The sequence below is a fragment of the Sinocyclocheilus grahami genome, unplaced genomic scaffold (genome assembly GCF_001515645.1).
Source record: "Sinocyclocheilus grahami isolate Dianchi unplaced genomic scaffold, SAMN03320097.WGS_v1.1 scaffold94.1, whole genome shotgun sequence".
Lineage (NCBI taxonomy): Eukaryota > Metazoa > Chordata > Actinopteri > Cypriniformes > Cyprinidae > Sinocyclocheilus > Sinocyclocheilus grahami.
In genome coordinates this window covers 309,427-325,218 of record NW_015505273.1, presented here as the reverse complement: position 1 = coordinate 325,218, position 15,792 = coordinate 309,427, and the positions used below count along the sequence as shown (strand labels likewise).

The 15,792-nt window shown below is 35.4% G+C and overlaps 1 protein-coding gene and 1 pseudogene across 1 annotated transcript; both read right to left on the bottom strand.

Moving 5' to 3' along the window:
* The window catches only part of LOC107587616 (ubiquitin-like modifier-activating enzyme 1), a 32,435-nt pseudogene extending 20,350 nt beyond the window's left edge, over positions 1-12,085 (bottom strand).
* A 1,100-nt stretch (positions 12,086-13,185) lies between these two features.
* On the bottom strand, positions 13,186-15,040 carry LOC107587615 (olfactory receptor 4K1-like). Its single transcript, XM_016275464.1, has 2 exons — positions 14,446-15,040; positions 13,186-13,292 (listed from the first exon to the last, which is right to left on the bottom strand). Exons 1-2 carry the CDS (start codon positions 15,038-15,040, stop codon positions 13,186-13,188), a joined length of 702 nt encoding a protein of 233 aa, XP_016130950.1.
* Between the last annotated feature and the right edge of the window lie 752 nt (positions 15,041-15,792).

The following is a 15,792-nucleotide window of genomic DNA, read 5'->3' as shown; positions in this document are numbered from 1 at the left end:
AGAAGATATTTGCATGTTTCCCGGAAGACACATTAAGTACAATTTACCTTGATCTTCAAATTCAAAAAGTTTTCACCCCCGGCTCTTAATGCATCGTGTTTCCTTCTGGAGCATCAGTGAATCATTGAACCTTTTTTTAATAGTTGTGTTTGAGTCCCTCAATTGTCCTCAGTGTGAAAAGATGGATCTCAAAATCATAGTCATTGCTGGAAAGGGTTCAGATATGCAAAAGATGCTGGAAAACTGAAGAATCTGCACAGGACCTGGAGGATTTTTCTGAAGAACAGTGCTCAGTTTAACTGTTCAGAACAAACAAGGGACTCATGAACAACCATCACAAAACAAAAAAAACAGTCGTAGATCATCCAGGTAACCACACACAGTATTAAGAACCAAGGGTTCCCAAACTTTTGAATGGGGTTATTTTAATAATTTCAGCTATTTTTTTTTTTTCTTGTGGACTAAATGTCAACATCTTGTATGTAAAATATATTACTTAGGACAGTACTAAATAAAAAATATTTATTATATTTATTTATATTTATATCTTATTTTGTTAAAATTATTCACAGATTCAGCAAGGGGTTCCCAAAACTTTGCATGCCACTGTACTTATAAACTAGTGATCTTTTCAAAGATATAGCCATTAAAAACCAAATAGGCCATTAAGCATAATTAGACCTCAAGAACTTTGGTTTGATATTAGATATTGCAGGAATGCTAGGATACCCTGGTTTTGAGGTTTTGGCACTCTTCTTACACCCCAGGCATAGCAGCACTACAAAGACTGTCCAGTATTGGGTGTGTTGGGGGCAACTGTGGGGGTGTTTGAGCGCAGTATAAAATTTGGGAACCTGATGCCACCAGAATCCCCCAAACACACATTCCAGTGGAAAAACAAAACATCTGATCTGGCAAAGAATGTGTCATCGCTTAAAGTGCACACACACACACTTGCACATGCATACGGACATATAATACAAACATTGAGTCCACTAGAGAAATGTTTCATTTTTCTAATTCAATAGAATTCTTGCATTACAAATTATATTATCAGTCTAAAAAAAAACATGATTTTATAATGTCTTAGTATTTGAACTGTTTCTCATTTACTTTATGATAGATGCACAAATCATGTTCTCCAGCATCATTTGAGATATTCCAACAAGCATCTTATGCACGGGTTATTACAAACTTTAATAGTATATTATCCATGATACTAAAATAACTCTTTTGAGTTTCAATGCAAGCAAAAAAACTGACCATCTTCTTACAGAGTCACATGATCAATGTCACTCATTTACTTACATTTGTGACCAAGAAATAGAGAAGATTCTGAAATCTGATTTTTTTTTCCCTTCATTATAACTATTTTTGGTTTTAAAATGTTCAAAATCTTAAATCTTTGTTCATTTTCAGGTTTAAATAAAATAAAATCCCAGATTTTCTATGTGGTTCCAGACTGGTGGACCCTGCAGTACATTTATATACAGAAACCTTTGCCATATGAACATTCCCAAAAAGATACCAGAATGCTTTCATCTTCAGAGAAAACAAGACTAAAGACAGAAGCAACCAGAGAAAGAGAAATGGAGAAACGATAGTACAGGTCAGACTAAAAGACTGAAGAGATTGTGAAAATCAAAGACAGATACATGCAGAGAAACACACAGACTGAGACTAATCCTCTTCCTGACAGAAAACACAACTGAGATATTGTTCAGAGACGGCTGCCCATTCAGTATCCATGTACATGTGTGGAAGCCTATGTGTCATGCAGTCACGACAAACAACAAAGCGAACACTGACTAAACCAGCGTGCATTCAAAGTTTTTCATAAGACCCGTCTGTGCATTGGACGCTCTCTTTCTGAGAAGCATGTCACAGCGGTGAGGTTCTGTGAAGAAGATCTGCCTCAACAGAAAGGATGACTGTTTTCTCTGGTCTGTAATGGATGGAGCTGGTTAAGGGTCGATGAAAACTGCAGTCGGGGTTGGATGTTTTAGGGCCAATTTTGTGGTTGAATGAGACCTCCTACCTGAGAGTAGACGCCAATGTGTCTGACAGGCTCACTGCACATACCAAATGTGTGTATTTACTGGGGATGTCAAAGTTAACACTAACTTTTCAGACTAATTTTACGTTTAAAACTGCTAAAGGGATAATTCACACAAAAATTAAAATCATACTCATCTCATTCTCATGTCATTCCAAACACATTTAGTTTTCTTTAAAGTGTAAAGTCAAACAAAGATGTTTTGCAGAATGTCTAAGCTGCTTTTTGTTCTATACAATGCATTTGAATGGGTGGCGAAATAACAAAAACACCATACATGTTCCTCTGCGGTGAATGGGTGAGTTTGAACAGCTGATAAAAACATCACAATAATCCACAAGTAATCCACACCACTCCAGTCCATCAATTAACGAATTGTGAAGCCAAAATCGGCATGTACTGTATGTAAAAAAAAACCTGCATACATTATTAAGATGTTTTCAACCTCTGTCCATAATATTGCTTTCTCCAGTGGAAAAGTCATCTCGTCTGAATCGGGAGAGAAATATGCACAGATCAAGTACCGTTTACAAGCAAAAACAGTCCTAACAGGTCTGCACAAATGTGTTGCTGGATTTTGATGTGAGAGGACAAATGGGGATCGACTTTCTCACTAGAGGAAGTCTTTTTAATTATGGATTATGGATAGATTTTTACGTCACAAGAAGTTAATTGAAGTTTTACAGTGTGGATTATTGTTATGTTTTATCAGTTTTATTTATGGTACTACTACCAATTTATTTATGTTTATTTATGGACTCTCATTCTGACGGCACCCATTCACTGCAGAGGATCCATTGGTGAGCAAGTGATGGAATGTTAAATTTCTCCAAATCTGTTAAAATGAAGGAACAAACTCATCTACATCTTGGATGGCCTGAGGGTAAGTAAATTTTGGGTTATTTTTGGGTCAACTTTTTCTTTAATACAAATGATATGAAATATAGTTTCATAGAGGCATCACAAAACAATATGTATTGTGAAAATGCTATACAAATAAAACTTGACTTGACAAACACAAGGTACCTTCTCAAACTCCTGTGGATGCATCCGGAAGCTTTGATCCTTCAGCAGGAGTTTGGACAGCTTCTCCTTTAACATCTCCAGCTTGACTTTGTCTAAGAGAAGCAGTGAGGGATATTAGCAAAGATATTTCATGTTTAACATTCTTTACAGACTTAATTTTATTGCATATATTCATATTAAGCCTATAATTTCACCTTCTTCTTTTCTCTCTTCATTTTCCTCCTTCAGCTCCTGGTCAGTCACAGCTATCTTTACGCTAGATTTAGGGGTGAACTCGGGCACTTTTACTCCCTGCAGAATGCTCTGAATATCAGTACGGTTTCTTGAGCCTGTAATCCCATAGATCTGCCCGTATAAATTGGCAGCTGCCACAATGAAGTCCATATGGGTGGTCTATAAAACAAAAGAATAATAATCTCAAATCAAAATAGTTTTATTGTAGCTGGCAGATCTAAGGTGAAACTGCGCGTTTGGGTTTGTTTTTGAGCCGAAGGGTGGAAACACTTGCCATGGATCACAAACACACATGCAGAGAAAACAGAACTGCAGTGGTTAACAGGAAATGACGAGGGGAAAGTGTGTAGCGCATTCAAAAAACAACACTTCCCAAAATGGGTTAACCTATGAAACCACAGAATTCAAACAGACTGTTATGAGTTAAAAGGAATTCCTTTAGGGGAACACAAATCTAGAATCAAGACAATGGAAAAAAATGGGCCATAAAATAGAATCATGGTTATAGAATGGAATAATTTGCATATCTAGAGATGCCTAATTAAAATATTTAGTTTGTCTTGATTTTTTTTCAGTTTATACATGTATCTGAAAGGGTTTCTGTGAAAAGCATGACTTGTTTGCTAATGTGGCACTGTGTGAGTGTGTCTATGTGAGAGAAGTCGGGGGTTTAACATGTTTTCACCTTGCTTTGTTAATCACAGTTGATCACTGATATCAGATAGTATCTTACTCACAACAGGAGAGAAACTGTGAGTCATCTAAACTTAGACAATGCTGTCTGCAGGGGATTATGGGAGATCCCAAGGGCTGTGTGTGGGGATTTACTCAATAAAACTTACATTGTTGGAGTCAAAGGTCAAAGGATGTGGACATCTCTTTGCGCCCATCCAGAACGGAAGTCCAGAGCTTGTTACCTAGTGAAGACCAAAGAAAAAAAGAAAATTTTAGATAAATGATTCATAATATATGTGTATGCAGGATCAAATTTTTTAAAATTATATATACATACTTTTATTTCTTTGATTTCATTTATCATTAGATGTTTGTTCCTTTTTATTTAAAATGTTTTTATAACAATGCTTTAATATACAAATACATTCCTAAAGATGCTATATAGTTCCATTGTTATTTTATTTATTACATGTGTATGTAGGCTTGATTAATTACATTTTAAATATTATTATATATACTTTTTATATTATTTTTGTTTTATTTATAACATTTATAAATTGTATACTTTATCATCTAATACAATTTCCATTATAATAATTATTATTATTAAGTGTTTGTGTTGTTTATTTAAATATAAAAAATACTGTTAAAGATGCTATATAGTCAGCTCCAGTAAGCAAGAATGAAAGATGTCTACATGTGTTGTTGGCCAAATGGAAGCCCTGCAGCCACTTGTCACATGCTGATGTGAAGTGGATGTGATTGGTCACCATAAATCCTATGTCTCCAAGCCTTTTGCTCAGACAGACAGACAGACAGACAGACAGAATAATGAGTTTATCATGTGTGTGTTCAATGCAATTGGTGTTTTAACAAAAAAACAGAAGGTGCTGTTCAAAAGAGCGCAGACAGACTAAAAGATAAGTAACAATCACACATAGCTTATTCTACTGGTATAAAAGAAAGAACTGTGTATGTTGACCTTTACAACTGTCTTTCTGTGCTCCAGGAAAGACTCCAACTGATAATGAGCAACTGTTAAGTCAAGCTCTACCAAACCTCAGGAGAACTTCATGATTTATTCTTCTTCAGTATATTCATGCAAAATGGATCATGCACAAACCCTCAAACTGAACTGTGGTCTACATTCCCATTTCACATCTGCGACTTCTGGTTTTGCAACTGTTATATCTGGACATGCGAGATAAAGGACATTTCAGAGTTTCAAAACTCTTCTTGTCCATATCACCCCTCCTCTGGACACATGTTTATCTCAGTGTGCAGGCACTTATGCTATGGATTAGACCTCTCTCCACATCCATACTGTTACATAACCACAGACTACCAGTAAAAATGATCAATTGTACTTTTACTCTGTCAATAAGACTAAATTAGAATCTCATATTTAGAAAGAAAATGTTGCAATATGCTGCCATTCTCATGATGAAGACTTTTGTTATTATAATTTATAAACGATGAATGGCCAGTTATTGAATGACAAGGTGCCTATTATTGTGACTTTTTATCATGCCATTTAAACCTTAAATAACCTCTCACTACACATGGTTCAGGGCCCACCGTTATTATAGACAACAGTGCCACCTGCTGGTGCAAAATGAAACTGACTCAATCAACCCCAAAATAATGCATGATTTGACAATTTATTAAAAGACTAGGTCTATAAGTAATCATTTAGCAGGTCCTTTTATTATCCAAAGCGTTTTATTGTACAGTTTTTGGGTGAATCTCATGAAACCTGTCAAAACATATATGGGTCTAATTTCATCCCAAGCTAAAATAAATAAAATAAGAATAATAATTTGCTTACAGACCATTAGGGATGATAATGGTCTTTTTTTTAATTTCTTATTTTAAATGCAATACATTTCACTTTTTTAAATAATAGTTAATCACATTTCACCCCCTTATTGTCATAAAAATATGTAATTTGAAAATAAATCTAATTTATATATTCATATTTATATATACGTATATATGAATAAAATTGCTCAATTATCATAGAAATGATAATAATGAAAAATAGAAAAATAATGTCACAATGGAAAAATCACACTAGTTCTTAAAATAGGTATTATTAAACAAAAATTTTGATTTTGGGATACGATATAGACATGCTTTAATGAAATGTACCCTATTACAGTGATAATTCCCCTAGGTTGCATAACTGGTTTGAACCAGAAACCTTCTGGTTACTAGCCATATGCTTTAGCTACTATGTCACATGTATGTATAAATGGTATAAATGTGTACACTGGTTTCTGTGTTACCTGGTCAGGGGGAAAACAGTGCAGCAGTTGTCTAATATGATTGCTGTAGAGTGTTTCCCACTGTCTGCGGGCCCAGCTGACACAGTCAGCATAGTTCTGAGCCCATTCCTCACCCAGACTCCTATAGACGCCCTCCAGTATTTCCACATGCTCCACATCCTCACGTGCAAATGTGCGATCAACAAATGCTGGGTCACTGCATAGATGGAAAAAAGAGGTAGCGCTATCAGTATGAGTAGTTCTCATTATTTTAATTTTTTTAAACATCAATTGTTTAGGCTAAGCTTCATATGGCACTAAAAGCACGGCTATTATCATCACTCACAGGCTGCAATTTGCCAACAGCCAAGAGGAAGTAGTTGAGATTGAGGCAGTTAAGCTGCTGCCTTCCCTTTGCGGTATCTGCCTACAGCACACAGCACCTCAACTTCCTGCACACTCGCCTCTCTACAAACATCCTTCACTTAATTTCAGATGGAAAAGAGATCTTACAACAGTTGACACTTGTGGCAGGAAGCCAGGGGGCAGCCTGGGGTTGCACTAATAATGAATAGCTGAGCCTGGACATGAGCATGTATACTTGAAGGAGTATGATTTTGAAACCGAATCTCTGGCACAATATCTGTATCTGCTGATAACTGTAGAGCCTCTTCACCCTATATATCCTCCACACATTTGCTCTTCTAGACTATTAACTAGTTAAATTGAATTCATCTATACCTGAGAAAGTTGTTCACATTCTCTGCTGTTTGTTTGAAAAGTCCTTCAAACTGGTCTCTGGCCCACTGAAAATGACAATCGATTTGTGATTTGCATACAATCATAGCTTCATGTAAGGTAAAAATGCAACTGCTGCATTAAAATTATCACGTAGTTTATTGGCAAATATTTAATAAATATATGTAAAAATACAATTCTGTTTATTTATTATTTTATTGCATTTAATGTGGAAGTCGACAAAAATGCAGTGCGCACTTACAATGTCCTTAGAGTGGAACAAAAACTGTCGATTCAGATTCGATCGCTCAATAGAGTCCATGTCAGTCACTGTAATGTTCCCGCCCTCTCCCGCACCCAGACCAATCAGAGCGAAGTTCTTCAGCAGCTCACAACCAATTGCTCCAGCTCCAACCTGATCATAGACAAAGACATTCTGATGAGAACTGACAAGAAATATTAAATGAATAATCTCCAAGACTGAGAGATGGTGCAGGTTTTGGAATTTTGAAGTAAAATTTTGGAAGTTATGTTCTTTATAGCCTATATACACTACACTATTGTTCAAAGTTTGGAGTCTCTTACGCTAAAACAGTAATATTGTCAAAAATTATTAGAATTGAGCAGTTTTCTTTTGAAATACTGTACATATTTAAATGTAATTTATTCTTGTGATGCAAAGCTGCATTTTCAGCATCATTATTCCAGTCTTCAGTGTCACATGATCCTTCATAAATCATTCTTATATGCTGACTGCTGCTCTAGAAACATTTCTTATAATTATCAATGTTGAAAACAGCTGTACTGCTTCATATTTTTGTGGAAACCGCGATACATTTTTTTTTTCAGAATTCACTAATAAATAGAAAGTTAAAAAAATAATTCATTTTAAATATATATATTTTTGGCAACACTATTGGCTTTACTGTCACTTCTGATCAATTTAATAGATCCTTGCTTAAACTTCATTAGCATAAAACTTATATGAACAAACGATGTGTTAAATACATGTTTTAGCGACATTCAAAGTCACCAAAGTAATACACCATAAAATTCACCCCCATAAATCTGAATTACTCAGTTGATTCACATAGGAAACTCTGACTGACATATCCTTAGTGCTCAACAGGAAATGTCACATGGCACATAAAATATTTCCTGTGCATTCGACACCACTGACTCACTGATGTGCTCACTGCTCACCATAACAGATCAACGATAAGTAGCTGAGAGTCATCCAACAGGGTTTACTGAAACACAAATCAGGATCATGTCCTGCCCTGCTGGTGAAACACTCACCAGAAAATAGTTCTGTTTATTCAGTTTGTCTTGAAAAGCAGATCCAAACACAGCAATCTGCCCATCATATCGGCTGTCTCTCTACGGCACAAAAGATAATGATCACTTTATAAGAAGCACATAAAGTGCTCAGTTGATTATGTTCTTCAGAAACCATCAGAAAAAAGACTTTCGTATTTTCTAAATACTGAGAATGAGCTGCCTTGTAGCTTACAGGAGCACAGGCGTTTTCAGAAAGGACTCCATCGTCCTCCTGAGGTAGGCATTCCAGGGCATCGAAGTACAGCCACTGTCTGAGAGGAGTGAATTTACCACTGCACGCCTGAAAGATTTCATACAAATGTAGTCATTAAAAAATGTGCTTATATATACACCATGGTCTCAAACTCAACTGGTGCTGCCAGCGTAAAATGTTATATGACTAAGCTCACCTTCACCACCTCCTGAGCAGCCAGACCGCCAATGAAGGCATTGACAGGCGCCAGGTCACCGCTGGCAACCAGAGATAATTGCCTTACAGTGTCTTCATCAAACTGATCAAACTCTGCATCTCTGCAAAGCTCTTTAGTGATAGTAACCAACACTTCAGCATCAGCCTATAGGGCAGCAAAAACACAGATTGCACAGATCAAGGTGCAATAAATTCTATTTCTATACTATTATAACGTAGCATTAAGTGCTTCTTTCTCATTCAGAATACAATTCCTGACCTATATTCAGTAGTGAAAATCCACTTTTGTTTGTTTTTGTTAGACACAATGCTGTAAACTGTTTTTCCATTTACTTTTTTTAAATAGTTATGAAAAAAAATAAAATAGAATAACATTGTACACAATTTTAGATGTCATGATGCACTGTATGATTTATAATTGTAATCAAATGTAATCATTGTCAGAGCAAATATCTTATATATAACATAACAACATAAAAAATAATAATGCTTTCAGATGTATAATAAAATATTTTAATGGAGATAAAAGTATATCAATAATTATTAAAGTGTCAGTCAACTTTCTTTATCCTTAGCCAACATTTTACACAATGTTGTGACAATACACTCGGTCAAATAGGTCACACCTGTCCTGTGAAAATATCGATAGACATACTTTAAAAATCTTATTTAGCATAAAGGTGTTGTTTGACTGACCTGGGATCTAGTATGGGGTATCCGGCTGTATTTGAGTGAATCTATGCAGGGCCTGGAAGGCCAGGTGCAGAGACTGGTGTCTTTGTCTCTTGTCATCGTCCGTCATCTTCACAAGCTAAGGATCTCTGATTGCTTCATCCAGAGCCACATTCAGAGGATTCTGTGAGCATTAAAATATCACCTGAATGAGGTGACTTGCTATAAGTGAAAGTGTCACCTTGTGTCACCTTGCAAATTTCTCTACCAACTGATTTAATATTTAAAACATTAGAACTGTGAATGCTAAATTTTAAATAGACCTATTTTGTGTGACAGAATAACTAAAACTTTCAATCTAAAATAAAACAAGCATACATTTAATTTAACAAATGCTACCATGATGTATTCTTTGCACTTTGCATATTTAAATAACATATGAAATAGTTTCACAATAAACAGTAAGCTACTGAGAATTAGGGAAGAAGTAATTTAAAAAAAATCATAATGCTCTTTAAGGCACAATATGTAAGATTTTTTTATAAAAATATCCAAAAACCACTAGAACAGTGTTATGTATTTTGCTGACTTGTGTACTTACGTTACCCCAAATGTTTCGAAGAATGTTTAAATCCAGAGAAATAAGCAATTTTAACGAGTGACACAGACCGTGTCTACAGTGTCATTGCGTCGCCTGACAATGGCGTCATACACACACATTTTGTTTTGTAGAAAACATGGAAACACCATGGAAACACCAAATACAAAAATAGTATACAAATGATTTAAACTACACATAAAACAAGCCCAGTCACTTTTGCTTTGGTTTTTATGTGAAAAATACCAGGAAGAGACCAGGTAAGGTGGGGCATAACTATTCATACAGCACTGATGAAATACATAACTGGAATTCCTCGAACTAAGTAACCCGACCTCAAAAAGATGATTTACATTAACATTAAAACCTGATACAACAAAATGAAAAACTAATGAAAGTGCATGTACAAAAATACAAGCATCACATGTCTGCTTTTAAACATTTGTGACACTGGACCACAAAACCAGTCATAAGGGTCAATTTTTTGAAATTGAGATTTATACATCATCTTAAAGCTGAATAAATAAGCTTTCCATTGAAGTATGGTTTGTTAGGATAGGACAATATTTGGCCGAGATACAACTATTTGAATATATGGAATCTGAGGGTGCAAAAATAAATAAATAAATAAATTCAAAATGCTGAGAAAATCACCTTTAAAGTTGTCCAAATGAAGTTCTTAGCAATGCATATTACTAATCAAAAATTAAATCAAGCGTAGCGTTAGTTCTGGCAGGTCACGTTAGTCAAGCTCGCATCAGCTGACCTTCAGCTGATCCCCATCTACCTATAGGAATACAACACCTATCTAAGCATTCATATATAAGGTCCCTCAGTATTATCAGCAGTTTTCGCATTGCTCAATAGCTAATTACCCTTCTCCATCCCCAACTCCTCCTCTGTCAGTCGGGATTCAGCCTTCTGATTCTCCTTGAATCAGACTAATTCTAAAATGTGTACATAAAATGATTGAACTTTAACAATATCTGCAATACATTTATGTTAGTTATGTTCTGTTTACCCTGGGGGGTTATCGCTGCTCTCCCTGCTCTCATCCATGCTAGGCTGCATGGAGGCGCAGGGAGTTCTTGCCCAGAACGGAACCATACCGCCAATCCAAACCGTATGCTAATTGTCAATCATCTTTGACGATAGTGGTCCTGACAGAAGTTTTGATATATTTATGGTAAGAACATTTACAAAATATCTTCATGGAACATGATCTTTACTTTGGCATAAAAGAAAAATCGATAATTTTGACCCATACAATGTTTGTTTTTTTGGCTATTGCTAAAAATATACCCCAGCGACTTAAGACTGGTTTTGTGGTTCAGGGTCACATTTTGTTTACTATGCTTCCATGCTTCAGTGAACAAATTCTGTTTTTTTTTTTTCTTCTTTTTGTTTGTTTGTTGCAAACATGCAACCTTGTTGCAACCTGCAAACATGTGAAACATGTACTTTTAACATCTAACTATTGTAAAAAGTGCAACAAATTTTCAATTGAAATAATTGCATTCAGTTTCAATAGCACTTCAAGTAAATAAAGTAAAAATGATTACTAAAAATGAAAATATGATTATTCAGGTAGCCTACTTTACACTCTTGTGCAGCAGTGACTGCTAGCAATGCAGTTTCCAAAGATATCAGAGATAGAAAGAATAAAAAAGGTAGAGGTTAACCAAGATGCAGATAGCCTCAGGAAAGTTAATAAGAATATTTTACAGTAAACTTACAGCTGTCGAGAATATAACCCCTCGTCAATATCAGCCTGAGCCATTTTTCTGTAAGAATGACAAATCATTATAGCAGTGGTGTCATTTACAAAGCAGTACAGCAGATGCTAGTAGCCTAAGTCCCGATATTCCACATTCATGTAGCCTACCATGGTATTTACATTCTATACAACATATGTTACATTCTGAAAAAATACTGTACTATTACTATGTGCATGTCCAACATGTTAGTACCACTGTCCTGTTTTGCAGCGGTGGGTCTTTTAAACACACCTGTTCAAAACCTGGGTGTAAACAATGCAGGAACTGAGAGTTTTCAAGGATACTGTACATTTGCGAACAACAAGGGACGAATTTATAAATATGGCAACTTTATAATTAGCTGTAATGAGCTATTATTGACAAAAAACCGTCAAAGAGTAGGGCATTTCAGTAACATTTACCTTTCAGCGCAGTTTAGCGTTTGGTTCCTCTGTCAGGACAGAAAGTGATCTGATTCAGAGGAAAGGGTTTCTGTTATTGTGTAACTTTCGGCCTCTCGTACACATTCGGCCATAATGAGTGATTAAAAAGCCAAATATGTATTTATTGTTGTATATTCGAAAGCTTCTGTCACCGGACGCTGAGATTCCTCAGGTGAGCTCAACACACTGTAGGTGTGCACGAGCAAAACTATACAGAAAAACCGCAAGATGGCGCTGCAAAGCCACGGAAATAACTGAGTACGTTAGACTGGAAGTAGAAGTCTCGCTCAGTCACTTTAAACTTTCTCAACTAATAAAGTCACAGTGTTGCATATTTTACTGATCGAAACAATATCCGTTTGATTTATGCATGCATACATTGTGTAATTAATAATATTTAAAAACAACACCTTGTTCTATGCTTTAAATTAGTTGCTATTCTTATATGACCAAATAAAACAAAAAAGTGTGCATACATTTAGTCATCACATAGAGAGTTTCTTTTCTCGTTCATTTTCTCTTTTCTCAAGTTAAATAATAATAGAAAATCTAAACGTTAAATCTGTTCATTTTAAAGCTAGTTTGGCTATAATTTTAACTGATAAAGCAATAGAGGTTGTTCAAAATAAAGACAATTTGTGGGTTCTTCCCATAGTTAATGTAATTAACAACACCTTTGTGAACTTGAGGTGAATAGATTTCATACATCCACTAAAAAAATCACTAAAACACCTGCTGATTAAAAAAAATGGCTCAGAAAAGTAAAGTTATTTCTGAGTAAAGTTCATTCATCATTTGTTTGTACTGTATTTGCCACGTGGTTTGACATTTTGTTATCTAATTCAGTGACATTCATACACACGAGAGCTTCTGCTCTCATTGATGCTCTCAAATCTCAAACAAAACAAATGTCATAATTAAATAAATCAAATTATTTCTAAATACATTTTAGCCAAATAAAATTCCCAATTATGATGGTACTATCTTTACAATAACAACATTACAAGTAAAGCATTCCTTCATTTGTTTCACAAACTTCTGGTCTCGGACCCCATATATCAAAGGACTTAGTAACCACAAGAGGCATTATATATAGCCTCATTAGAATGGACACAACTTCCACTGTCAAGTCTTGTTTTTCTGCACAAAAACGTATGTTTAATAGTACAGTGCACTTGAAGTGCATTGGCCAAGCTTACACCTGACACTGCATTAGCATTGCAGCCGGGTACCCAGCATGCATTGTGACTGGTGCCAAACTTACATGAGTTAAAGGGTTAGATCACCAAAAAATGAAAATGCTGTCATTAATTACTCACCCTCGTGTTGTTCCAAACCCGTAAGACCTCCGTTCATCTTCAGAACACAATTTAAGATATTTTTGATGAAATCTGAGGACTCTCTGACCCTCCCATAGACAGCAAGGTAACTACCACGTTCAAGGTCCAGAAAAGTACCAAGATGATCGACAAAGTAGTCCGTGTGACATCAGTGGTTCAACTGTAAAGTTATGAAGAAAACTAAAATAACGACTTTATTCCACATTTTTGTCTCTACTTGTGGACGCGTGTTCACGACAGTATCCTGACTCGATCTGTCTGGCCCTAAACCATACTGTATCCTGTGACAAATGAAAAAGGGAGAATGACTTGATTTTAATTTTACTTAGTATAACATATCATGTACACAGCTTAGCTGAAACATTTTGGTTAAACAAATGTAGAGGAAAATTTCAGATTGCAGGGGCCCCGTGTACAGTTAATTATGGTCCATCTGCTCATAATACACCATTTACTGTAGGTCTGAATGTAAACACTTACAATACCATTATTTTCAAGATGTGCCGTTTTAATGGAGTCATTATGCCATTTTAAACCATGGAAAGCATTTAATGATTGCATTTTCACAATAATTGTTTAACAAATTGTTGACAACTAAAGAACACTGCTAATTTATGGCATAACAATGAGGCAATACATTTGATTAAATTTAACATTTACATCAGTATTGCAAAACATTTATCTGGTACACTTACATGAAGAATTATGCATGCTTTATGTATAGCCATTAGTGATGCGTTTTTATGAAACATCTGATGATGTTGACCTTTTTTTCCTCATTGTTTGATTGATTCAACCTTTACAATGAATAATCTGCATGAAAAAAGCCCCTTCATGTGTTTGTAAAAAAGTTTATCGCGAACACCATAAATCAGGGGGGTAAGCAGTCGTGGTATTATGTTTGTTAAAAGATAATTTAAAAAGGTTAGTCTGGCCCGATCAACTGGTATAAGTGGGACAAACATCTTGTCTATGACAGCAGTAATGTAAGACAACATACAGAGCAGAAGCTGTGCTCCATGTAACAGGATGGTGCTTTGGACCTTTTTTGCTGAGGATTTATCAGCGGAGGCCCTTCTGGCTGTAAGCAGCACTTGAAAATAAGTGAATAAAAGAACTACCCACACAACAGATGAGTAAAGGCCATTCATAAATCTGGTCTGCATTTCATGGTATGGCGTGGTATACAGAATTGATGAACTACACGAAGCAGCTGTTGAAAAAACAGATAAAGGACGAAGAGTTGAAAGGAGAATCAAGTCAGCCAGTCCAGGTATAACTCCTACACCCCAAATCAGAGAGATGAGGATGTACGTCCTGTGCACTGTGCAGATCTGATGGTGATGCAGTGGTTTGCAGATGGCAATGTAACGCTCAACGGCCATTCCGGCCAAAGTCAGAGGAGTGTTCTTATGAGCAGCTGCAGTTATTAGTAGAAGTGAAACACAGAACGGGAGAGGAACATTTTGCCATGTATAAGCCATCACAACAAGACTTACACTGAAAAAAACCATGAGCATATCATTGATAACCAAGTGAATGTATAATATGTATCTTGGATCGTTGTAGAAAAATGAACTCCTGAAAAATGTCAGTACAAACATTCCATTGATGAAAATAATTATGACCCCAAGAAGAACAATGGTAAAATTTTTTGCAAATGCATCTGCATATCTTTCTTGTACACTATAGAGAAACACAGTAGAGTTCATTGTCCTTGTGTGCTGGTGTACTGATTATTATAAGTGATAATCCTTTTCTTGGAAAAAAAAGAGACTGTTGTTGTTGTTCTCTTCCTTTCAATGATCTTGATGACTGTAAAAAGTTCATGAAGCTTGAATACGATCTTCTTTATCCTGAAAATGTTTCAATTAAAAAAAAAATCTAATATAGAATATAAAAAGGAGAAACCGATTACCAATAATAAGCTATACCAAATATAAATACATAAATATAAAAGACATCATTGAAAGAGAAAACTTACCTTTTCAGTTTGCTTAGTAAATTTTAACTCCAGACCTGAAGACCAGACTAGTTTATATACTCATTTGAGTAAAAGAGGAGGGAGAAAAGGACCACAAGAAAGGGAGGGATGGAGGTATAGAGAGAGTTTAATTATGTTTCTCTCATGGTGTAAATATGCTGTACACATATGTATATAATATGCTGTGTACTGTGTGTGTGTGTGTATATATATATATATATATATATATATATATATATATATATATATATA

What these genes read in the sequence shown, in the direction of transcription:
- LOC107587615 (XM_016275464.1), bottom strand. Translation starts at nt 15,040, where the DNA reads ATGGCTTATACATGGCAAAATGTTCCTCTCCCGTTCTGTGTTTCACTT. An exon ending in TTTAACAAACATAATACCAC is followed by an intron (nt 13,293 to 14,445) that starts GACTGCTTACCC and finishes AATGCCTCTTGT; the next exon opens with GGTTACTAAGTCCTTTGATA.